We start from the raw sequence: 24,986 nt of genomic DNA on the forward strand, positions 1-24,986 counted from the left end.
GCGGCTCATGTCCCGTGTCCTCCGGCCGCCAATGCCGATCGCTCAGCAGTCGCTTGTGCCGGTGGTACGCCACCCTGATGCGGTCCACCGCCGTATTTCTCAACGCCACGAAATCCAGCGCGGGTCCCACGACAAGTCTTGCCGCCCCCTACCCCCACTCACGACGGGTCAGGTTGTCCGTTTGCAGTCACCTACCGGGTTTTCCAAGATTGCCACTGTAGTAGGAGTGACGGACTCACCCCGTTCCTATTTAGTAGACTACGAGGGCATTGTGTACCGTCGCAGTCGCCAACATCTGTTAGCTGTCCGGGAGCCTGCGCCTCCGCTTCCATTCCCGGAGCCTCCCTCTCCGTGGCTCGACTCTCCTCCTCGGATTGTGCCGCCTAGTCCTGTTGTTGTTCGTGCCCCTACCGTGCCTCTAACGGTGCCTCCGAGTTTCGCCTCCCCGGCTGGCACGTCTCCTCCACGTCTTTCTCCTACTGATGCTTCTCCTTCTTCTTCTTCTTCTTCTTCATCTTCTTCTTCTTCTTCTTCTTCTTCTTCTTCTTCATCTTCTTCTTATCCTCCTCGGCAGTCCCCATCTAGCAGTCCACCGGTTTCTGGCCAGTCTCCTGTTTTTCTGTCTGATCCGCAGTCCCCACGTTGTTCTCCGCCTCTGCCTTTCTCTTTGGGGGAGGGGAGTGAGGGTGAGGGTGCTGTACGGACCCGCTCAGGTAGAGTTGTCCGGCCCCCTGATCGGTATGGCGACTTTGCTTAATATTGTGCTGTTTGATTAATTGATACTGTTACTATGTTGCAGGCTTGTATAATTACCCTGCTGCTGTTTATTCTACGGGAAAGGATGTAGGTGGTTATGCATGCAACCAAATATGTAGCTACCTCATTACCATTTGACACTCCCACCTTAGGTAGTATAACTGTAGTATCTGCATGCACCCTCCCCCTCTTGGTTCCAGTACGTGTGTAGACCAGTTGTGGTCAGTGCTGGGACGTGTGGGTGTAGTGTCTTAATAAAGACTTAGTGAAGGACTAAGGACCACGTCTAAAATACCTTTACACTCTTCTATGGCTCTTACGAAAGTTTCATACCCCAAAGGATCTCCACCATACGTAGGAATTTCAACTGGTGGCAGAATGAGAGAGGTATTTTGTCGAGCTATAATCTCGTTGAATTCAGATTGCTTATTCAACAGTGCCAATAGACCAACCTGATTCCTTTCTCCTTGGTCCACTGGTCCATCTCGAGTTTGTACGGATGTTCCCATAGTAGCTAGTTTCGGTCTAGCACCCATTTGCTGAGCTGAAGGTTCACTCAACCTATTTAGGTTTTCCAATCCAAGGTATCCTGTGGACTTTGACCGTGGAATCGATCCAACTGCCAATTCACTCTGAGCAGTTTTGGCTCTCTGTCTAGAGCTCATCGTCTTTGACGATCTAGAGCTGCATCTAGACCCTTCACTTTCCAGTATGTCCTTTCTGGATTTAGCCACCTTCAACTTTGTATCTAATTCCAGTTGTTCCTGACATCGCACCATCTCTTCTTGCTGTCGGGCCATCTGTTGCATCATCTCTTCTTGCCGTCGGGCCATCTCATGTTTTTTCTTCATAGCATCCGCTTCTATTGAGAGCGCTGCTAACTCAGCCTTGGCTCCCAAAGGAGCAGAAGCCCTCGAAACCGAACTGGCTGAGCTACCAGATTTACGGCCTGATCTTCGTGAAGATACATTTGAGATACTATCTCCCGGTTCTATTTCATCACCTTCTTCTTCATGCTTAGTATCTTCAGCTATTAAGCTCGTCACTTGTGACATAATTTCAGATAACCACTTCTCTGCATTTTTCTTGAACCCATTGAATATCTTCTTTGTGTATTCATCCCACTGGGTATGACGTCTGCGTTCTTCCCAAGACAGCACTGAACACAGCAGTACATTCTGTTTCTTGCCAACCTCCTGGTAGAGGTTCCATAGTTGGCTCATATACGATTTCACCTCGATCACGTTCTGTTCTGATTCCATTCGTTTTTTCTGTGTATCAATTACTCTGGTAACCTGCAACCATAATTCATTTCTCTCTTTCTCGGTTTCCCTCAGACAGGCAGCAAGTGAGTGAAATATCTGTTTCTTCAAGTTGTCTGGGTCTTTCTTCACCACCACGTGGCTCTTCTGGCATAGCTCTGCCCTCATCTTCATCTTTATTCATGATTTAAAAGAGGTCTTGGCAGATTGCCAAGTCTTTAAATTAGTCGAAAAGGTATCTGCTTCTAAGTTACTTTGTTATTATCAACAATTTCTTCCAAAACTAAAACATACCGATAATGTAGAGAACCTCTCTCTAATTCCAGGTGCAAAATAAATGATGCTAATTCAAATGGAATGTGCTTTATCACAAGAGATTCAAAACAATCCAAGGTCGGTCTGCCTTTCCCAGACACGCTGGAGAAAACAGCTTCTTGAGCTCTGTAACAGAATTCTTTTAATTAAAACCGTGATATTAATTCAAAAGGTAATAATCGATTCGTACTCACAAATCCAGTCATACGTCTTCAGATACATTCCGATGGTGATGATAGACCTCAAGACTCTTCCTGGCCAAGATCTTCTTCAGTTCCACGATTGGAACCAATCTTCTTTCTTTGGCTATGCCTCTCCGAGGTCTTAGCCCTGCCGTCTTCAATTAAATCTTCTGTCCCACTCTCTGGGACTGGTATTTCTTCTTCAGTTCCACGATTGGAACCAATCTTCTTTGGCTATGCCTCTCTGAGGTCTTAGCCTGGTCGTCCTGCTCTGGCTGCGCCTCTCCGAGGTCTTAGCCTTCGCACTTCGATCTTCTGTCCCTATCTCAGGGACTGGTATTTACCCCCGCCGGAGGTTCGTTTCTACTTCTTCTGTCCCACTCTCTGGGACTGGCAATTACCCCCCTGCCGGAGGTACCCTTCGACTTAATGTAGCGGCAGATTTTTCAAATCTTTCAGGAAATTAACTCCCTAGCCACTAATTGGGTGAGACGGGATAAGGGGAATATCTTCGGTACGCATGCAAGCTGCCTCAGAGGCCTTCAGAGCTTCTCCTTTCATAAAGCTTCAGCACACAGTCTTTTAATTAATATTTTCTTTATTGTAGATATAAAACAGTAAGATACATCCAAGGTTTTTCCGACTTGTTCCGGCAATCTTCTTCGAACTCCGGCTCATTACTTCAGATACTAGAAAACTCCTCGTGTCTCCATGCTTCACATGATCTTGACACGTGGCTTGACATGCTCGACATGTGGCTTGACATGTGGTTTGACTTGTTCGAAGGATTAACCTTCTCCCTCTTCACTCCAAAACGAATCTAACCAACTAAACCACCACGCAAGCAGCTGCATAAACACGCCCAAAGACACGTCATAAATCCCACCCACATTATAACGGGCAGTCTAAAATTTAAAGGAACATGCCATCCACAATGACATGCAAAACAGGCCAAATGGCCACTACAACTTGTTTTTGACAATAGCAGCAATGAGAAACCAATGCATAATTACACAAACTGAATAGTATTTCACTTTAGGGCAGATCTGAGAGCTTAATCAAGGACATGATTTTAGAACAATCACAGAAGTAAAAAAGAAGATGAGTCATTATTACACAGTGCAACAGGAAAAAGTAAGGAAGACAGCTAATGAATCGATATTGGAGTGTTGTTCTGTAACCATCAAGTGCAAGGAAAAGAATTTGGGCAAGTGACAGCTACACAAAGAACAATAACCTTCAACTGTGGGTTGAGACAATCATGAAACTCAGTCAAGTTAATGTTGAGATATTCAAAAAATAATGTTGGTACTTAAGAGATAATTTGAAGAGCTCAGCTAGTTTAAATAGGTGAGAGAATATTTGGCCACATGGTGCCAAGGATGAAAAATCGTAATTCCAAAAAAGCCATTCTGTACTTGATAATCTACAGGTAACCTGAATCATTGAATCAAAGAAAGGTATAGCATGAAAACACCTAATGGCCCATCTTGCCCATGCTGATGAAGTTGTCTGTTCATGCTAATCCTATCGCTGAATTTGGCCCGCAGCCCTCTCCCACTTGAGCAAAACAAGTGCACTGGAGGAACTCAGCGGGAAAGGCAACATTCTGACAGGTGACATTTTGTGTGGGCCCTTTCATCAGACTGACAGAACCAGGTTGGGGGGTGTGGGGTGGGGCTGAAAAAGATAATTGTGGGCAGGACAAGCCTGGCAAGTGATAGGTGGATACAGGTGAGGTTTTTGACAGATGAGTGGAGTAAATGACAAAGGTTAGAGGTGAAAAGGAAACTGAAGTGTGTCAGATAAGGGGAGTAGAGGAGCAGTAAAATGTAAAGCTGGAGAGATATATGGGTGGAAAGAGAAGAGGGAGTGGAAAGAGGGGGATAAAGGGAGATGGAGGCATTCAGGGATGGAAGACGAGTGTATGAAGGAGGGGAAGGAATAGGGTGATTGAGGAGGTGATTGGCTGATGATAGAAATAGGTGGGTGGGTGGTGGGGGGAGCATTACGTGAAATTGGAAAATTCAATAGAGAATCCCATTCCTGAGTCTCCCATCTCCCAGATGCTTCCTGACCTGCTGACACACTTTTTTTGTTGAAGTGAAAAGAAAGCCTGCCTGCATAATATATCCTTGTAATCAGAGCCATCCATTCCAGGTAAATCCTGGTGGATCTCAGCTGCAACTCTCTCCATCGTTATCCCCACCTCCCTATAGTGTAGTGACCAAATCTAGCCAATGTGTTGTCCAGCTGCACAGTTCTTAGTTCATTGCATTGAAGGTACTCCCACTGTGATACTAGATAAGGACTTCCAGACCTAAAACCCAATGTTAATGAGCAGATAAAAACAGTGATTTTTTTTCTGGGAGTTAAATATGTAAGTAATGGCATCTAGATGTGCTGTTGCAGAAGGTGTGGAAAATGTTAGAATGTATCTTTTGGAACAATGATTCCCCATACATCTACTGGACGACAGATCTCAATGTGTTGTGTTAGACAGACTCATGGGGTATAACATGAATCGTGCTCATGCTCCGAACTGCCAGCGATGGCAGAAATCTAATAGACAACAGACAATAGGTGCAGGAGTAGGCCATTCTGCCCTTTGAGCCAGCACAGCAATTCAATGTGATCGTGGCTGATCATCCACAATCAGTACCCGTTCCTGCCTTCTCCCCATATCCCCTGACTCCGCTATCTTTAAGAGCCTTATCTAGCTCTCTCTTGAAAGTATCCAGAGAACCGGCCTCCACCTCTGAGGCAGAGATTTTTCAATTATATAGGTTGTTTTCTCCTGAAAGAATCAAACTGAAGTATTCAGACTAAAGACAGGTAGAGCATATTCCATAATACTTCTGTTGTTACTTTGGAGCATATAAAAGTTTGGGGAGCAATGGTCCTGTCCCAGTTAGGCGTTTTTTTGGGCGACTGGCGCAAAATGTTCAACATGTTGAAACATTTTCGCCGACAATGGCGATAATTTTTGCTGTCGTAGGTTGACGTAGGTGTTGTCGTAGGTTGTCATAGGTGCTGTCGTAGGTTGTCGCCAGGTGGCGTAGCTGAATTCCATTAAAATTAGTCCCTGGCAGTCGCCTAAAGAGTCGCCTAAGTGGGACAGGCCCATTAGGAGGCGAGTTACTTGACCTGAAATACCCACAGAATACAAGCTTAATTTCTACATGTGACAATATTTGTGTACTTCCCACCTATCATTGGCTCCTCTTGGTCTGTGGCTCCGATTATGCATCCCTCTCATTTATGAGATTGTCAGCAGCAACAATTTCTCTGAACTCATATTTTTATTTGCCCCAAACTCTGAATCCTACTATTTTGTCAGATTAAAGGGTATCATATTCATTTCAGCAATTTGATACATAGGATCAAAAGCAAAGCATTTTTGTGGCCTTGTGTTGTGCTTGGAAGAATGTTGAAAATCTGTCTTGTGTGGCTTTTGAGAAATCGTATTTTGCAATTATTTCTGCCAACTTTAGTTCATGATATGAAAATCTTATTAATTGTGGGAAGAAGACAATCAACTAGATGAAAAGTATTTAGTTATATTGAATATTCTTGGATGATTTCTCTGGAAAGGCAAAATAAATAATTTAAAAAGATGTTGCCTTTGTCAGAAATATGGGCACATAACCTGATATAGTGATGTGCACAATATATGTATATATATATCCATTCAATACTAATTGTGGAATCTAGTAAACAGTGAAAAACAGTGAAAAGAGTCCATGAGAGGAAAAGCAGGGAGTAAATAAACAAAAGTGCAAAAGATGTAGTGGATGGAGGAAGAACATAACGTGTGGATACAGGAAGAGAAGCGATAAAACAGATGAATGGTTAGGAATAAGATATTAGAAAAAAGAGGATCGGGGAGGATGGATGAAAAGAGAGAGAACACAAGATGATTAAATGGGAGAGAAGCAAAGTTGAAGAACAAAAAATAGATATGGAACAATGTTCTGCAAAGGAGATCAAACCAAATTTACATTAGTGACCCTAAATGCTCAGATAGTGAATAGAATTGGGATGTGTTGTGGTGGTGTAAAGCATGGGGGTGGAATGTGGCAGGGTGGAGAATGGGATGAAAGATCTGGGGATTTTGTGTGTTGGAGAGGGTTGCTTTGGGTTTTGGCTCCACCCCATCATATCTCATCCGTACTCTCCATCCTCACCTTCCAGCCCATTATATCAGAGATCAGTGATGGAGAATGTGGGTGTCATGAGGTCAGGAGCCCAGAAATGGTGGATTTTGGTAGGGTGGGCTGTGCTTGTGCTGGGATGGGAAGCTAGGGGATATTGCAGTCTGATGGAGCGCAAGGGTGTGATGGATTTGGTGCTGTGGAATGGAGATTGTGGTTGTACAGGCAGTGGTGAGTAGAAAAGTAGTGGTGAGGAGAAGGTGGGGGGGGGGGGACAGAGTTGTGAACAAGGATGTGGTGAAGTAGTAAGGGTATGGTGGAGAGAAGTGGGAATGGGATATAGTGAGATGGAGAGCCGCAAGAGATGTAGTCAGTTGGAAAGTAGAGCAGCATAATGTGGTTGTGGAGTTCTAACAAGGGATGTGGTGAAATGGTGTGCAGGAACATTATGGAGTGATGCGTGTGGTGTGAACTACTATCTACCTCTTTGGTGACCCTCGGACTATCCGTGATCGGACTTTGCTGGCTTTACCTTGCACTAAATATTATTCCCTTTACATGCACTATATCATATGCTATAAATGGCTTGATTGTAATCATGTATTGTCTTTCTGCTCACTAGATAGCTCGCGACAGATGCTTTTCACTGTACCTCGGTACATGTGACAATAAACTAAACTGTTGAGCTCGCCGAACGGGGAGGATGATGAATGAGGTTGTGGAAGGATGGAGAATGGGTGTTGGTCTCAGTGGGATGCTGGTACATGATGAGAAAGAGAATATGGGAGTTGGAACTTGGTGTGTGGGATGTTGTAGGGGTGAATGGCAATATAGTGGGGTAGAGAGCAGAGATGTGTTTTGTTGGGACCAGATGTGTGTGAGGTGAGAAGCAATGATTTTGCGGGATGGAAAGAGGAGTAGGTATTTGGTAGTGTTGGGAGTGGGAATTGTAGATGTGTAGGGGTGCAGAGTGGGGCTATTATAAAAAGGTAAGCATCTAGGTTTTTATTAAGTATTGGAATTTCAGGGCAACTTTATTGCTGATTTTGGGGGTTAGCATGTTAACGTGTTGTGGTGGAGAGTGGGATGTGTTATGTTCCAAGTGGGTTGTGTGTGATGGTGAGTAAGTGCATTGTGATGTTGAAGAGTAGCTTTTCTAGTAATTCCATCATCATTTCAGTTTAGTTTATGGTCACGTGTACTGAGGAACAATGAAAAGCTTTTATTGCGTGCTATCCAGTCAGTGGAAAGACAATACATGATGACAATCGAGCCATTTACCAAATAACGTTTCGTGCAAGTTAAAGCCAGCAAAGTCCAATCGTGGATAGTCCGAGGGTCCGATCAACACTGTGCTTCATTACTTGGGTAGAAATTCCTTTGTCTTGCTGGATTTTTGCACACATAGTGACCATCGCCATATTAATGAAGATTCACATAAGACAAAACTGTTTGGGACCAGGAATGAAAGCTGGGCTGACTGAGATATGAAAATATAATCCTGACTAATTAATAACTTTTTTGGAAGTTTGTAACAGGGTTTTTTTTATTACGTATTCTTACACCAATCCAGAAAATTAGTGTGTGAACACTTGGAAAGGTGACCCAAGCAGTGGTATTTGTAGAGATCCCACATCTAAAAAAGGTAAGTGTCTAGGTTTTTTTTGTAAAGCTATTGATACTTCAGAGCAACTTTTCTTGCTGATTTTGAGAGTTAGCATGCTGATGTTCGGCTGTAGCTGTATTATTTTACTTCACTGACTGCGGGAGTACTGCAAAAGATGGATAAATTACAGCGATTACTGTAACACCAGCAGTGTATCATTGATTAAATATATTTTCCTTTATGTCTCATCCTTCAAGAACCAGCCATATTTCTAAGTGGGAAGTGGTTTCACCCCATGTAGCCACAGGCAGGGATAATTGCAATCAAATTGTTAATAATTAAAATGAAAGTATTTTGCTGGTGTTCCCATCATGTGAGACAAGAATACATCATGCTACTTTCTTGAAGAAAAAATGTTTTTCATGCATGACTTCTTGCACCCATCAGAAATCAAGACCTAGATGGTGCCCCAATATTAATACAGATGCAGGGTTTCCATCTGAAACATTGACAGTCCCTTTCCTCTCGCAGACTCTCCTCAGTCCGTTGCATTCTTGTAACAAATGGTTTGTTGCTCCAGATTCTAGCATTTGAATCTCTCGTGTTCCTGATAATTAGTACCTGCTTAGTAATTGAAATTACATTTTAAATGGGTAATAGGTTATGGGTGTCAGATCCATGACAGGATCATTAGTTCTGATGAGTGTACTGCAAACTGACTGTTGTTGCTCATCCTGACTGTTTATAAACAATTTTAATGACTTTGTTGACTGCAACCTAGATGAGTCATTTTGGAGACCGCCTGTCAAGAGTGCATGCAATTCTGTTTTCTTGCGATCAGCTGTCATTGATGCAATGGGAGCTTCAAAATAGGGGTAATCTTTTATTGTATATGCAAACAAACACAATTGAAGGATGAGCACAGCATGCTTTTTTGTGCCCATTATTAATGCCATAATAACATAATTTTAGTTCATGATGAATGTGTGTTTGTGTTATAACAACAGACACAACATTTCAAGGGCATTACGTTGCTACTGTGGGTGTGGGAAGCAAACTTTGACCTCTCATTTCTACCCATGAGCAATTAGTTTTAGTGTAAGCTCTGTTATATCATTGATTCCTGAGCTTATTGTAATTTTGCTAGTTTTGATTCTTCAAGAGAGAAATGTAAAAAGTGCCACAGAAAAGCATGTTCTGAAAATGTTAAATGAAAGATTTTATAAAATAATGTGCAAGATTTTTGAATAGTTCTAAATATGATTAGATAGTTTTATGTACCCTTGGGTATTGATTAACTGTCCCAGACAGATGGTATGAACCATATGTAAATTTCCTATGAAACTGTTCAATGTACGCCTTTCGATGTCTTGTTTTGTAACATTGGGTAATGTTGGAAGAGAAATGGAATAATAAATCTCTTCCAAAAGTTCTGATTTAAAAAAAATTGATATGGTGCACAAACAAACTACTGATATCTAATAGTGCATTATAATCATCAACTTGATTGACAAGAGTTGAATACAAAATATAATATATTTTAGCATGCGCTGGCCCAAATATGCAGATAACATGTCTTCAAACATGCTCGCTTGACTTGAATAGCACGGACATTCTCTGGTGAGTTTTTATACCAGGCAGTTGTGACTGAACTTGTTCAATTCTTTTTTCCCCTGAGATATTAAGTGTCATTTGGAAGTGGCGAGATATAAACTGTTGTCTAGTAAGCAGCTGTAAAATTGAATTAGTGAGAGACAATAGTCATTTTTCTCGAATAACAAATAATGATCCGTGAAGGTGTTGAGAGTGAATAGTAAGATTAAACGAGAACTTACCAGTTTGAAGTTTGATCTTTATTTTATGAGGAGTTACGATGAGGGATTACGTGAAGACCCCGCCAGCACGCGTGCGCGACATTCTTCAAAGCAGCGGTGTGGAATCACAGAAAATACTAATTGAAGTAAACACAGTAAAGACAAGGAGAACTAAGATACAAGTTGACCTTTATAATTGAGGGCGGGAGCGGAGGGCACGTAATCCCTCATCGTAACTCCTCATAAAATAAAGATCAAACTTCAAACGGGTAAGTTCTCGTTTAATCTTATTATTTTACTTCGGAGTCACGTGAGTGACTACGTGAAGATTTTAAAGCTCTGTGATTTCAAGCCGTGGAACAGTCCATGCTTCACTCACTGCCGAAGTCATTCAAGGGAGGAAGTATGTTATTGTATTCAGACATGCATCCAATTCAGGCAATAACCATTTATTTTAACAAAATAATCCTCCCTAGGGCTAAATATATTGCAAAATTCAAACTTGATTCTGCAATACCGCAGGTTTGGTTATTGGCTTATTATCAAGAATTGGAAGGTCTTTCTCTTGACCATCCTGCTGTAGCCAGGATATGGTCCATAGGCACTTCCTTGTCTCTAGCTGCCGGTGTTGCTGTTGCCCATGTGGATAGAAACTTAAGATGTCAGTATCCACCCCAGCAGCTCCCAAGCCTGTCTGAGCCATCTAGCGATGGTTAGTGCTGATACCCGGCCATTAGGCTGTTTATGGCTGCCCATAGTGCTAATTTACTTCTTCTTAAGTTTTAGTAGTTTAAGGTATAATAGAAGGTGTGTTATTACACATGGTCGGGTGTCAGTTAGGTATATCTGGAATTCCAAATTTTGTCCTGATGATCATGGTCTATCTTGTTTAACAAGCTCTAATATGCGAAGTTATCTTTTCTGGAGATGCCATCATTTATCCCAGTCTCAGTTTATGTAGAAACTGGACCCCTAGAGCTGAGACCAGTACTATCAGCATACTGTTTTTAAATGTCAGTTCCCCCCCCCCCCCCAGGGACAGGGACATTGCTGGTGCCCCTAGCAATTTTAGTACAACACTGACCATATCTGAGAGTACTTCCCTCTAGGAGGGTTGGTGTTGAAATAATCCTCATAAGTTTGACAACTAGAGGTTGAGATCCCATGGAGAGTTGTCATGGCGCCTGCCACCAGCAAGCTGACAGGGCACTCCTGCATAATTATAGTGCTGCAGCTCAGTCCTTCATCCACATGAAGGCTGGATAGGAATTCCCAGGACGTTGGTGGTTGTAGCTGTATTATACGCTACACCAGTCCTTGTTGATTCTTGATAGGCTGCCGTGATCATGCTCATGGTCCTGTCCGCCAGCCCGGATCTAGCATGGTGGACTATGGTTCAGAGACTATGTCCGAGACCACAGGGATCCATGGCTGTGTAGGCCAATCAGATACTTTCAAGACACTTGATGTTGAGTCCATATGTGTTTTTGCTTAGGATCCGACTGATGAGGCAGGAGGGAAAAACATTGTAAACACTTATTCCACATTAAGTGAGTAATGTCCATTGCTGCTGCCCCAAGTGTGGTTCACAAGCTGCATATGTTGGTAACTGGTGATTGGGTCTAGATGCAAATGGATCGATATCTGGTGTCCCTCTTTTGGTAATATCAGCAACATTTTTGTGGTCCAACAGCCATTCGATGCTGTCATTGAATTTTCATGACCTGGTATGTGGCTCAGTATTGAGCTTACCTGGTAGGTAAGTTTGCTGATAGTCAAATATGTATGTTAACACACCATAGCCAAATATATTGGCCAGATTGACACATGGTATCGATCTTTTCCCCCATATGATTAATATATGCCACCACTGTGATATTATCAATTCGTAGGCGGACATGCAGATGGTGCATTGTTAGCAGTAGGCTTTTAGACCATAAAACGCACCCAACACCAGTGTTTTTAGTAATTAATTATTTTGTAGGTTTATCCAAGTCTGCTTTATTCTTTGGCAATGTTACAGACATATGGATAACGTTAATTGTAAATCCCAGAAAGTCCAGTTGTGGATGCCGTCGACTTAGATTTATCTGGATGGAGATGACCCCAGAGTTTCACCCTATGTTTGGTAGCTAAAACTGCTGATTTAGCTAGATCAGGGTTTTTTCCCCACAATTGATATATCATCAAGATATGCCATGACAATATGTTTTTGTTTCTAATATTGCCAAGGCCCGTTTTAATATCTTGGTGAAAAGTCTTGGGGCTGAAGTTAGGACATTAGGCAACGCTATGCCCTGCCATTGTTGCCCCATCCAGTTAAATTTTAGGTATCGACAATGATCCCTCCATGTCTCCCAAAACAAGTGTAATCCCCCTGTTAGTACAGGTCATACACCTTTATGTTCTGGAAGGAACAAGATCCACCTACTTACCTCATTGCCGGTGGTACGTCCCTTTCTTCAATTTCTGCCTCTTCTGCGGAAGAGGCGCTGGAGTGCGGGGTTGGCACGTTTTCCATGAGGGTCACTCTGGGCCTTGGCCTGAAAGGACATTAGTGGTGCTGCGCGGCCCTCATGCTTTCACCAGCGTCCTGGAGTTGATACCTGCTGGTGGTTGCATAGGGGTGCTGTCGTTGCTGATGACGCTGTTAAGATCCCGACGGCTTTAATATCTTTGTCGAGCTTTTCTCTGTACCATCGTCTGGGCGAGCAACCAATGCAGAGGTTTTGAAATCTTCTGTAGTTTGACCTCCTGGGTTTTTGTGCCAGTCCCACTGTACCCCTAGATTGCATTGTTTGCTGCAGGCATTTTTAAAACGAAGTAAAGTTCACAGGAGGCCTATACTTCTGCGTAATTTTGTTGCCTGTTCCTGCAGAAGATGGAAGTACAGGTAGTCGATGTTGGCCGCCAGCCTGGTCTGTAATGGTACTTTTTGTTGATCCGTAATTTTGGTGATCACTCCCAGTAGCTCCTTAGGATTCTGCACCCCCTGCACACTGTCGTTTTCTTCAGCCACGTCCCCTTCTTCCGGACCAGCCCAGCCCTGGCCCACAAAGCATTCCTCTATCGAGGGAGATGCATTGTTTTACAGCCCTCGATAAGGTGCTGTTGTGGGAGTGCGAAGACTCCCATAGTGAGCTTGCTCCATCTCCCGGAGCAAGTCACGGGCGGACCTCTGCTGCACTCGGGCAGCGCGCCTTTCGGCCGGACTCAGATGAGTATGATCGGCCGGGCTGAATCCTGCTGGGCTTTGCCCCCAGCCTGCTGCGCTGCTTTGAGCTGTATGACTCATGGCGCTGGATTCAGCTTGGAGTCGGTAAGTGGACCTTAGTAACCACGCCAACGGTCACTTTCACTGCCCTTGGGCAGTGCGTCCTCCTGGCCGGACTCCCCGAGTCTATCGGCCGTACCGACTCCTGCCTGCCTGCAGCCCGCTGAGTTGTTTCCAGGTATACAGCTCGCGGTGCTGGGCTCAGCCTGCGCCGGTCGTACCCAGCTGTCGGCTGCCGGAACCTTCCTAGTTCCTCACAGCCTGCGGTCCTGGAACCGCTGTTTGCATATGGCTGTCGACAGCCGGAACATTCCCTAGTTCCCCGCAGCCTGCGGTCCTGGAACCGCTGTTTGCCCATGGCTGGGGACTGCCGGAACTTTCCCTAGTTCCCCACAGCCTGCGGTCCTGGAACCGCTGGACGTCCATGGTGTCGGCTGTCGGGACCTACCTGGTTCCCCCCAGCCTGCAGTCCTGGAGCCGCTGGACGTTAGTGATGTTGGCTGCCGGGAACTGCCTTGTTCCCCGTGGCAGCCTGTGTTCCTGGAGCCGCTGGACGTCTCTGGTGTCGGCTGCCGGGAACTGCCTTGTTCCCCGCGGCAGCCTGCGTTCCTGGAGCCGCTGGACGTCTCTGTGCCTACCTGGTTCCCCGCAGCCTGCGGTCCTGGAGCCGCATTTTTTCTTCCCCTTGTCCAACGTGCTGTAACATAAAGCACAGCAAGGGGAAGAATACAACTTCAATTTTTCCTTACCTGTGTAGGTCCGTTTTAATTTTTTCCGCGGGAGTGCTCCACCCCCGCCCGTCGCTGTTGCACTGCGTGAGACGCAATGCCGCACACGTGTGCTGGCGGGGTCTTCACGTAGTCACTCACGTGACTCCGAAGTAAAATAGAAAGTTTGAGTTTATACTTACATTTGTAATAAAGATTATCATCTATTTATAATTTCTCAATAAATCATTCCTGTGTTTTCGTCCCTTGTTCCATCTTGTCCTTCAGAATGTATCTGATGTATTTTTACATTGAGTTGTCACATCATTTCTGTTACCACACTGTTTTATCAGAGTTGGTTTAATTCTCCTATTTTACAGTGAATCCTGACAGCATTTAGAAATGGCAGGTGATGTCACTTTGAGTAAATATTGCTCATTCCCTTAAAACTCAGAACTGGTGAAAGGGGAAAGAAGGATCTGACTGTCTCCAATGCAGAAACAAATATTCAGAAAGTGTTTAATTAATTAGGGACATTGCATTAGGTAGCATGGAGAATCGCAACATAGATGGTGAATAACTTAACCAACCATTCAAGGCTATAACGCATGTCTGTGAGTAATTTTGGATGACAACATATCCAATTAAAGACGAGTTGGAATTACTGAAATCTGTCACTTAAGCAAGGGAGCTGGAGATGTGATACATATACAAATGCATTAGGCTCAAATTATTATGGAAGTGAATTGTGGCAACAAAGATTTTAAAAGGGTAATTAAGATTAAATTCAACTTGTCTTTGTGAAAACAAATCAATTGTATGCAGTGAAACACAAAGCTGCCTGTTTAGGCATTAAATCACTGCCTAAGTACATGCATGGGTTGTGATCTCTGACTTAGTCAATAGATCTTTCAGAATTCCACACTCGTCACCACCATGTTTAAAATGGATTAACAGCTTTAAAAGGGGAGGATGACACAAAACTGGAAAGCAATAAGTGCAAATCTAAACCGCACGGAAGCTTAAGAAGCAGCAAAGCCAATACTCAAGTGGCCAGACTGTGACTGCAATGCAGTTACTGTTATTCCTCGAGGGAAAAAGTATGTTCACAAAATTCTAATGTTCTGGTGAGTTGAAATATGGCTTTATTTTTAAATTTTAAAACAAACCCCAACTTCAGTAAAAGTAATATGACTGCAATGTTTCCTTTGCACTTAAAAAAAAATCACTTACTTAACCTTTTGTTATCCAAAGTACTTATAGGAGAATTTCCTTAATGCCTTTGCAGGTGAGTTGTCTTTATCCAGCTCTGGTGAATCCCTTCATGGAGCTATGGACGGTGCAAAGACCAGGAGGATGTCAGATCCTCCAGGTGAGTGAAGCCATCAGCAGTTTATTACTATTACTAAAAGTCTGTTCTTGACCGGTTTTGGCCATCTGTGCAGCAATTTCCGAGAGAACGCCGCCACCTACGGCCGTCATTTTTGGCCACCTTGCTCAGAGCCCCCCTCCGCCGCATGTGTGCCGAGGACTTTTCCCGTCGATTAAAAATTACAGAGGTATTAATGTTTTTACAAAATTCCCCATTCTCCCTGCTGCCCCCGCTGGCGGCAGGGGGAGGGACTATAAAACCAGGAAGTGGTGTGCCACACAGTCTCTTCAAGATGGAGGAAGGCAGAGGGTCACGTTTCTCTGAGCTGTGAATAACACTGAACACATGTCTACTCAAATGTAAGTGCCCTTAGGGGTGGTTCTAAAATGCTTGCAGAATGTGTCTATTGGTTCTAAAATGCTTGCAAAAAAATGTCTATTGGTTCTAAAGCTTTCAAAAAAATGTCTATTGGTTCTAAAGCTTTCAAAAAAATGTCTATTGGTTCTAAAGCTTTCAAAAAATGTCTATGGTTCTAAAGCTTGCAAAAAGTGTCTCTATTGGTTCTAAAGCTTCCAAAAAATGACTATTGGTTCTAAAGCTTGCAAAAAATGATTATTGGTTCTAAAGCTTGCAAAAAAATGTCTATTGGTTCTAAAGCTTGCAACAAAAATGTCTATTGGTTCTAAAGCTTGCAACAAAAATGTCTATTGGTTCTCAAGCTTGCAAAAAAATGTCTATTGGTTCTAAAGCTTGCAAAACATGTCTATTGGTTCTAAAGCTTGCAAAACAGTGTCTCTATTGGTTCTAAAGCTTGCAAACAAATTGTCTATTGGTTCTAAAATGGTTCATACTAGCGCTCCAGAAAGCGCCCCCCCTCCCCTGGTTGACTTGGCTTGGGTGTGTCTTGAAATTGAAAGGCACTACTTACTGCAAATGGTGGCATGAAGTTGAAGGGAACTACTTACTGCAAATGGTGGCTTGGCAGCTTTGGATTGAAGTTGAAAGGCACTATTACTGCAAATGGTGGCTTGGTTGCTTTGGCTTGAAGTTGAAAGGCACTACTTACTGCAAATGGTGGCTTGGGTGTGGCTTGAAGTTGAAAGACACCACTTACTGCAAATGGTGGCATGAAGTTGAAAGGCACTACTTATTGCAAATGGTGGATTGGCTGCTTTGGCTTGAAGTTGAAAGGCATTACTTACTGCAAATGGTGGCTTGTGAGCTTTGGCTTGAAGTTGAAAGGCACTATTACTGCAAATGGTGGCTTGGTTACTTTGGCTTGAAGTTGAAAGGCACTACTTACTGCAAATGGTGGCTTGGTTGCTTTGGCTTGAAGTTGAAAGGCACTATTTACTGCAAATGGTGGCTTGGGTGTGGCTTGAAGTTGAAAGGCACTACTTACTGCAAATGGTGGCTTGGGAGCTTTGACTTGAAGTTGAAAGGCACTACTTACTGCAAATGATGGCTTGGGTGTGGCTTGAAGTTGAAAGGCACTACTTACTGCAAATGGAGGCTTGGGTGCTTTGGCTTTAAGTTGAAAGGCATTACTTACTGCAAATGGTGGCTTGGTTGCTTTGGCTTGAAGTTGAAAGACACTACTTACCGCAAATTGTAGCTTGGGTGCTTTGGCATTAAGTTGAAAGGCACTACTTACTGCAAATGGTGGCTTGGGAGCTTTGGCTTGAAGTTGAAAGGCACTACTTACTGCAAATGATGGCTTGGGAGCTTTGGCTTGAAGTTGAAAGGCACTACTTACTGCAAATGGTGGCTTGGGAGCTTTGGCTTGAAGTTGAAAGGCACTACTTACTGCAAATGGTGGCTTGGGTGCATTGGCTTGAAAGGCGCTATTTACTGCTAATGGTAGCATGAAGTTGAAAGGCACTATTACTGCAAATGGTGGCTTGGTTGCTTTGGCTTGAAGTTGAAAGGCACTACTTACTGCAAATGGTGGGATTGGGTGTGGCTTGAAGTTGAAAGACACCACTTACTGCAAATGGTGGCATGAAGTTGAAAGGCACTACTTACTGCAAATGGAGGCTTGGGAGCTTTGGCTTGAAGTTGAAAGGCACTACTTACTGAATGATGGCTTGGGAGCTTTGGCTTGAAGTTGAAAGGCACTACTTACTGCAAATGGTGACTTGGGTGCGGCTTGAAGTTGAAAGGCACTACTTACTGCAAATGGTGGCATGAGGTTGAAAGCCACTACTTACTGCAAATGGTGGCTTGGATGCAATGGTTTGAAGTTAAAAGGCATTACTTACTGCAAATGGTGGCTTGCGTGCTTTGGCTTGAAGTTAAAAGGCACTACTGTAAATGCACTTACTTCCTGTATATTGATTTTAGATAAAACGCTACCAGTTACGGCTGTGATTTTTAGCCATCTTTCTCAGTCCCCCTCCGCTGAGCAGATGCAGAGAATTCTTCCCATGAATGAAAAATAAAAGTGTTATTAGTTTAAATTTTTTTTTTGAGAATCTCTCTCCTGTCAATCACTCTATGAAAGCCACACCTTTTCCGGTGGGGGGAGGGGAGGGGTTATAAAACCCGGAAATGTGGGTGTGGCTCACTCTCTGCAAGATGGAGGAGGGATAGGTCATGACTCACTGTCTTTAGTGGCCTTGCACCCTGCTAGAAGTGGTAAGAAACTGCACTTGAATTTGGTGGCCTTATACCCTGCTTGAAATAGAATTTCAAGGATTAGCCGTGAGTGAGTTGGCAGCACAACAGGCTTGATTGACTGAGACGCCAGCCCAAGAATCCATTTGGCGCACAATTTACATACTAGCCCTCTGGAAACCAGTCCCTTCAGCCCACAACACCCATACTAGCGCTCCAAAAAGCCCCCCCCCCAACTGGCCACCAATATTAGAATTGGTGGAGAGGTGGAATATTGCGTTGGATGACCAGCCCTACTGTGTGATGCTGGGACCCAACGGGTCCCACTTAGTCTAGTATGTAATAGAGATATAATGCTGAGGCTCGATAAGGCACTGGTCAGACTGCATTTGGAGTACTGTGAGCAAATTTAGACCCCATATCTGAGGAAGGATGTGCTGGCTCTGGAGAGGGTCCAGAGGAGTTTAACAAGAATTATTCCAGGAATGAGTGGGTCAGCATATGATGAGTATTTGACAGCATTGGGACTCTACTCGCTGGAGTTTAGAAGGTTGAGAGGGACCTCATTGAAACTTGCAGAATAATGAAAGTGGATGTGGAAAGGATGTTTCCACTGGTGGGAGAGTCTAGGACCAGAGGTCATAGCCTCAGAATTAAAGGGCGCTCTTTTAGAAAGGAGGTGAGGAGGAACTTCTTTAGTCAGAGGGTAGTTCATCTGTGGAACTCATTGTCACAGAGGGCTGTGGAGGTCGTCGGTGGATATTTTTTAGGCAGAGACAGACAAATTCTTGATTAGAACGGAAGTCAAAGGTTATGGAGAATAGGCAGGAAAATAGGAACAGGTGGCATAGATCAGCCATGATTGAATGGCATAGACTAGATGGGCCGAATAGCCTAATTCTACCCCTATAACTTGTGGACTGATGAATTACTGAGTGTCACAGGAGAAATAAAGGCCTTTGATCTATTATATCCTTCACACTGGATGTATCGTTCAAGCCAAAGGTTTCACAGCAATTGAATGGAGAACATTTCATCTGTACTTCCCATATCATATTCTAATTCAAAAGCCTGCTACAATATCCGGCTTTGAATTCAGACAAAAATTAATGAAAACAACCACATATTGTTCGAAATGCATTAGGACAGCTATAGGATGTGGGCTCATCTTGACCAGGAAATTGTAATAGATCCAGATTCACTCAGCATATTAAAAAAAAATCCATGCAAGACAAAATATATTGGAAATATAACACTAGAACACACCTCGGGTCGACATGTTCATGTGAAGCAAGTAAGACTTTTAAATGCTGGGCCTCAATGCATACAGAGAAAAGTGGTGGTTCCCTGGGTATCACATCAAAAACAGGAAAAAATGATTATCAGAAAGATAAGAAATCTGATAAAATGCAAAGTTCCAAAGATTGCATACTAATTAAAACAAAACGCAAAGGTATAATAGGTGAACTATGTCAAACTAACCATAAATAAGACCATTTCCAAAGTAATACTTTTCATAAGTTCACATTATAGGAGCAGAATTAGGCCTTTCTGCCCATCAATCAAGTCTACTCCACCATTTAATCACAGCTGACCTATCTTTCGCTCTCAACCCCATTCACCTGCCTTCTCCCCATAACCCCTGACACCCGTACTAATTAAGAATCTATCAATCTCCCCCTTAAAAATATTAATTGACTTGGCCTCCACAGCCTTCTGTGGCAATTAATTCCACAGATTCACCTCCCTCTGTCTAAAGAAATTCCTCCTCATCTCCTTTCGAAAGTTACATCCTTTTATTGTGAGGCTATAGCCTCTGGTCCTATTCTCTCCCACTAGTGGACGCATCCTCTCCACAACCATTCTAGCCAGGCCTTTCACTATTCTGTAAGTTTTAATGAGGTCCCCCTCGAGTTCAGTAGCAATGTTACAAAATTTTTAGATTTGAAAAATCTAGTGTGATTTATCCCATCAGATAAAGCAAACAAAGAAGTTTAATTTGACACCTAATTCACTTTAATATCTTCAGCATTAAAAAAGATATGGCCATTTGCATACTCGGAAATTAGCATCTTGTTCCCTATTGCTTTTCCATTGACAACACAAAAGCTGTGATCGAGGACAGTCAAAAGCCATTACTTTCTTAAAAATTAAGAGAACTGAAAGAAATGTTCAGTTATTATAGATTGAAGCATTCTGAAACAAATATGAAACAATCTTACTTAGATGACTTGAAATTAAAGCATATAATTAGTTAGTTACCTAATTGTAGCTAATTACAAAATTCAATTACTAGATCTAAACATCTATCAATTTCTTAAGAATAGATTAACATTTTAAAATAACCTGTGTCCAAATTACATTCACACAAGAATTCACAATATAACATAATTTTTAAATCTCAATATCATGGATTTATAGGCCAAATGGAAGGAATTTAATGTTTAATACCTGTAAATTAATGGCCATTTAAATCATCTTGCGAGTGGGTTTTTCTGGAACGCGATCATTTGGAACGTTGCGGTTTGCAGTGAATTTAAACCCGTATCTGCAGCAAAAGTACTGCTGGTTCGTATGGGGGGGAAAATCACCGTTTCGCAACTTAAAATGTGAATTAAAGGCATCTTAAGGAGCACTTTTATACATGAAATAAACGGCTTTCGTTTACCTGTCCCGTACCTGAAATCCGTCTCCGTTGTCGGCGTTGATGGCTTTTGAAGCTGATTTTAAAATTACTCCACGCTGAACTTGTCAGGTGATTAAAAAAAATACACAGAACGCCCGTCGGAACGATTCTTCAGCAAAAGCTTGCATTCCAACCAAATATAATTCAGGACAAGGTAGGAAAAAAAACGCTCCTCTGGACCCTCTCCAATGTCAGCTGAATATATTTAATAATGGGGAGGGAACTATAAATTTGCCATAGCAAGCATTGATTTTTATGTATAATTGAGTAAACAGCAGTCAGCATGAAGAAGATTCTTCCAGATAAATTTCCTCCAGTCTGACACTATAGGAAAAAGCCCCTTAGCCACAACTTGTCCATGCCAAACATGATGCCTTATCTAAACTTGTCCCATTTGCCTTTGGTCCACATCTCTCAAAACCATTCTTATCCATATACCTCTCCAAGTGTCATTTAAAAGGGTGGCACAGTGGTGTAGCGGTAGAGCTACTGCCTTACAGTGCCAGAGTACATGGGTTCGATCCTGACTGCGGGTGCTTGTCTGTACGAAGTTTGCATGTTCTCTTCGTGACCTGCATGGGTATTCTCCGAGATCTCTGGTTACCTCCCACATTCCAAAGATGTACAGGTTTGTAGGTTAATTGGCTTGGTATAAAATGTGAAATTGTCCCTAGTGTGTGCAGGGTAGTATTAATGTGCGGGAATCGCTGGTCAGCACGGACTCGGTGGGCTGAAGGGCCTGTATCTCTGAACTAAAATACTGTTATTGTACCTACCTCAACTACCTCATCTGGCAGCTCATTTCATATACCCACCACCGTCCGAGTGAAAAAGCTACCCCCTAGGTTCCTATTAAATCTTTCCCCTCTCTCCTTAAAACTGTCCTCCAGGTTTAGAATCCCGTACCATGGGTAAATGACTCTGTGCATTCACCCTATCAATTCTCCTCATGATTTTATAAGATCCCCATGGCCTCCTGCTCACCAAGAATTAAATTCCTATCTTGCACAATCATATCCTCGAGTCAGGGCAAGATCCTCGTAAATCTTCATTGTATTCTTTCTTTTTATGGAAATGGCAATCCATGTCAAATTGAATATGATTTCATTAGTTAAGAAGATGGGCGATCTTATCAATTGACTCATCACTCTGCTGTAGAGCCACCTATCCATACGGACCTAGATAGACCCAAACTGTTGGAGTAACTCAGCGGGACCAGCAGCATCTCTGGATAGAAGGAATGGAGAAGGATCTCGACCCGAAACACACCCATTCCTCCAATTCACAGATGCTGCCGGTCCCATTGAGTTACTCCAGCATTGTGTGTCTATCTTTGGTGTAAACCAGTATCTGCATTTCCTTCCTACACATTCATACAGACCTCTTTGGAATGTATCAATATCGAAAGACAACCATCCTGTCTTACCAAAGCCTCCCTGTGGACATTTAGGTAGCAACATTCATTTCTGTTAAAGGTTCAGGTATTGTTTCAATTCAGATTGCATATTTGAGGATCCTTTTGAAACTTGGTTGAATCAGTCAGAAATGTTGATGCATTTATATATTTTATTCTGGTTATTTTGTTATGTGTTTTGTTGCAGTGGACAGTAAAATGGTACTTAGATAATCATAGTATAGTTGCAACAAAGAAAGAGGCAATTTGGGCCATTGAATCCACATCAGCTCCATACAAAGGAATCCACCAGTCCCCTCTCCCAAGAGTCCTGCAAGTTTATTTCTTCCATTTTTTTTTTGCCTCGGAAAACACAATATCTGAACATGCCTGCACTACTGTTATTGGCAGCACTCTCTGTGTTTACCACAAAAGCATTGTAATTTTTCAGATGACATGGCACTTGGAACAGTGATCAGTGAAGAGGATACTAAAAGATGAATTAAATGTTAAGAAATATGAAGTTTCACATTTTGGCACAGGAGTAAGATGGTCAAGATCCGGAAACATGAAGTTACCCCACCTCTCTTTTCCAGCTTTTCCTCTCCTACTCCAGTCAGCCTGAAGAAGGATCTTGATTCAAAGTTGTCTGTTCATTCCCTCCACAGATGCTGCCTGACCCTTTGAGTTCCTCCAGCAGTTTTTTGCTTTATGTCAGTTCTGGTTCTTCAGATAATCAGCTTCTTTGTCCAGTTTCTTAATATTTCTGCCAATGGGTGTAGTTTTTCTCTATCTTTGTCCTTCGTGATTTTTAAATACTTGCATCACACATTCATATGACTCGAGTCCTTCATCTCTGGAAAACATTTTGATAAATCTACTTTGGACATAATATTTCAGATGTGAATAAACCAGTTTTATAAAAATGGTGTCACAAAATGCAATACTTTACATTTCTTTACATTTATTTCCACTATTTCACTCTTCACTGTGTCCTAAGTTTCATGCCCTCTAAAAATTTGAAATTTGTGCGCGCCAGTCCAAATCATCAATATGTTGTAAGGAAAAAGCGACTAATTCCACTCTGAGGATATTTGCTGTCAATTTCCCTCAAGTCCCAAAAACATTTACGCCAACCTTTATCACTATTCTCTGTTTCTGGGTAACTGGTTTTCTATCCATGCTGCCAGTGTATGTTGTATTCCATGGCCATCAGTCTTGTTGATAAGCCAATTATGTACCAAATGTATTTTGGAAATCCATCTTACCATATTAATAGCATTTCCCTCAATAATAATCCCATATACATACGGTGGTCAAACAAGATTTGCCTTTAAAATGACCATGCTGGTTTTCTCTAATCAATCTACACTTGTAAAAGTGATTGCTTATTCTATTTCTGATCATTGTTGCCAAAACTTCATTTAAAAAAAACACACATGGGCTGTGGTTACTGGATTTATCTTTATACCTTTTCGAACAAAGCTGCAATATTGCAGTTTTCCATTTCCCAGTGCCACACCTGATTCCACAGATGTTTGTAAGAATATGGCTCAAGCCTCTGAAATTTTCTTTTACCTCTCTTGTTGGACAATGATGCATTACCTCTGGATCAGGTGATTTATCCACATTAAGTGCAACTATTCCCTCCGGCTCCTCTTCATGAAGCTTCATCGCATTCAGAATCCCGGAGATTCTCATCACAAACCATAAATCACGGCTCGTTATTTGTGATGTCGGGCTACCAATGTACACCATTTCAATGAATGCAATCTGACAACAGCTTCTGAAGAATGCATTGCTGATTTCAAATGCAGAAAAAAAATCTGAAGTTGCAATAGGCGATCCGCATGGATGTACTGTTGCATTCCTTTCCAATTCGATCTGCAGAAAACAGTGACCCGAAATAAAATCATTTTAACTCCAACACTTTTAAAATCTGGTCAAAATATTTATACACCATATCCCCATAGATATTTTTAATAAAATAATTTGACCAAATTTGAAAAGAGTTGAACTGATTTTATTTTGAGGGCATACCAGGAAACAACAACTTTGTGAGTAGCTTTCTTCCAGATCTGTGACTTCTTCACTGGAGTGTGGACTGTAAAACCTGAGCAAATATTTTTAGAAGTATTCTTATATTTTATGCAGCGTTATGCAGTACAGATGTTATCTGTGGTATACATGTTGGGTTTACATAAAAATATATATAATTTCTGGTAATATTTTTAAGTAAAGTGAAAGTAACTTTGTTCTCATATTTGTTTCCCTAATATTACCTTTACATTTCAATTGCAACTCCTATGGGACTGCAGTAAACGTTTGTTATTACGGTCTTCTTTGTGACGGATATAGCCAATGTCTCTTTAAGAACACAGGCTGTAGTTGCACTGCGGAGGTCATTGAATCTGAGAGGTCATGAAATTAACAAGTGATTGTTTTGATTGACAACTAACTTCATTAAACCGTAACAATCAGCCTTTAGTATTTTAGCTTGCAGTAACAAAAATACATTCTTAGATGTTAAAAAGACACCACCGCTGGCCCCCACCGATTCCTCAGTCACTTCTAGGCTGTGCCTGCAAGCGCCATCATCACCGCCGATCCTTACCTCCATCTAGTAGCTTGGGGATTGTCACAAAAATCTCTGCTGATCCTTGCCTCCAACCCCCCCACCCCATCTGCAACTTACCTAGATTCCAAGCCAAGTTCCAGACCGAGAGTCTGAAGAAGACCACCAACCTGAAATGTCACCAATCCATGTTCTTCACAGATGCTGCCTGATCTGTTGAGTTACTCCAACACTGTTTTATTTTGTACATTAACCAGCATCTGCAGTTCTTTGT

General features: G+C 42.4%; 1 protein-coding gene across 32 annotated transcripts in view; it reads left to right on the forward strand.

The window, feature by feature from the left end:
• nrxn1 (neurexin 1) overlaps positions 1–24,986 on the forward strand; it is a 1,413,544-nt gene that overhangs the window by 152,901 nt on the left and 1,235,657 nt on the right. For 20 of the 32 annotated variants that reach the window (XM_033025243.1, XM_033025244.1, XM_033025241.1 and 17 more), the window contains one exon: positions 15,359–15,442. The exons of the other annotated variants lie outside the window; for them this stretch is intronic. In XM_033025243.1, the coding sequence (XP_032881134.1) occupies positions 15,359–15,442 (84 nt within the window). The remainder of the gene's footprint in view (positions 1–15,358; positions 15,443–24,986) is intronic. 32 annotated transcript variants of the gene reach the window in all.

The sequence above is a fragment of the Amblyraja radiata genome, chromosome 8 (assembly GCF_010909765.2).
Source record: "Amblyraja radiata isolate CabotCenter1 chromosome 8, sAmbRad1.1.pri, whole genome shotgun sequence".
NCBI lineage: Eukaryota > Metazoa > Chordata > Chondrichthyes > Rajiformes > Rajidae > Amblyraja > Amblyraja radiata.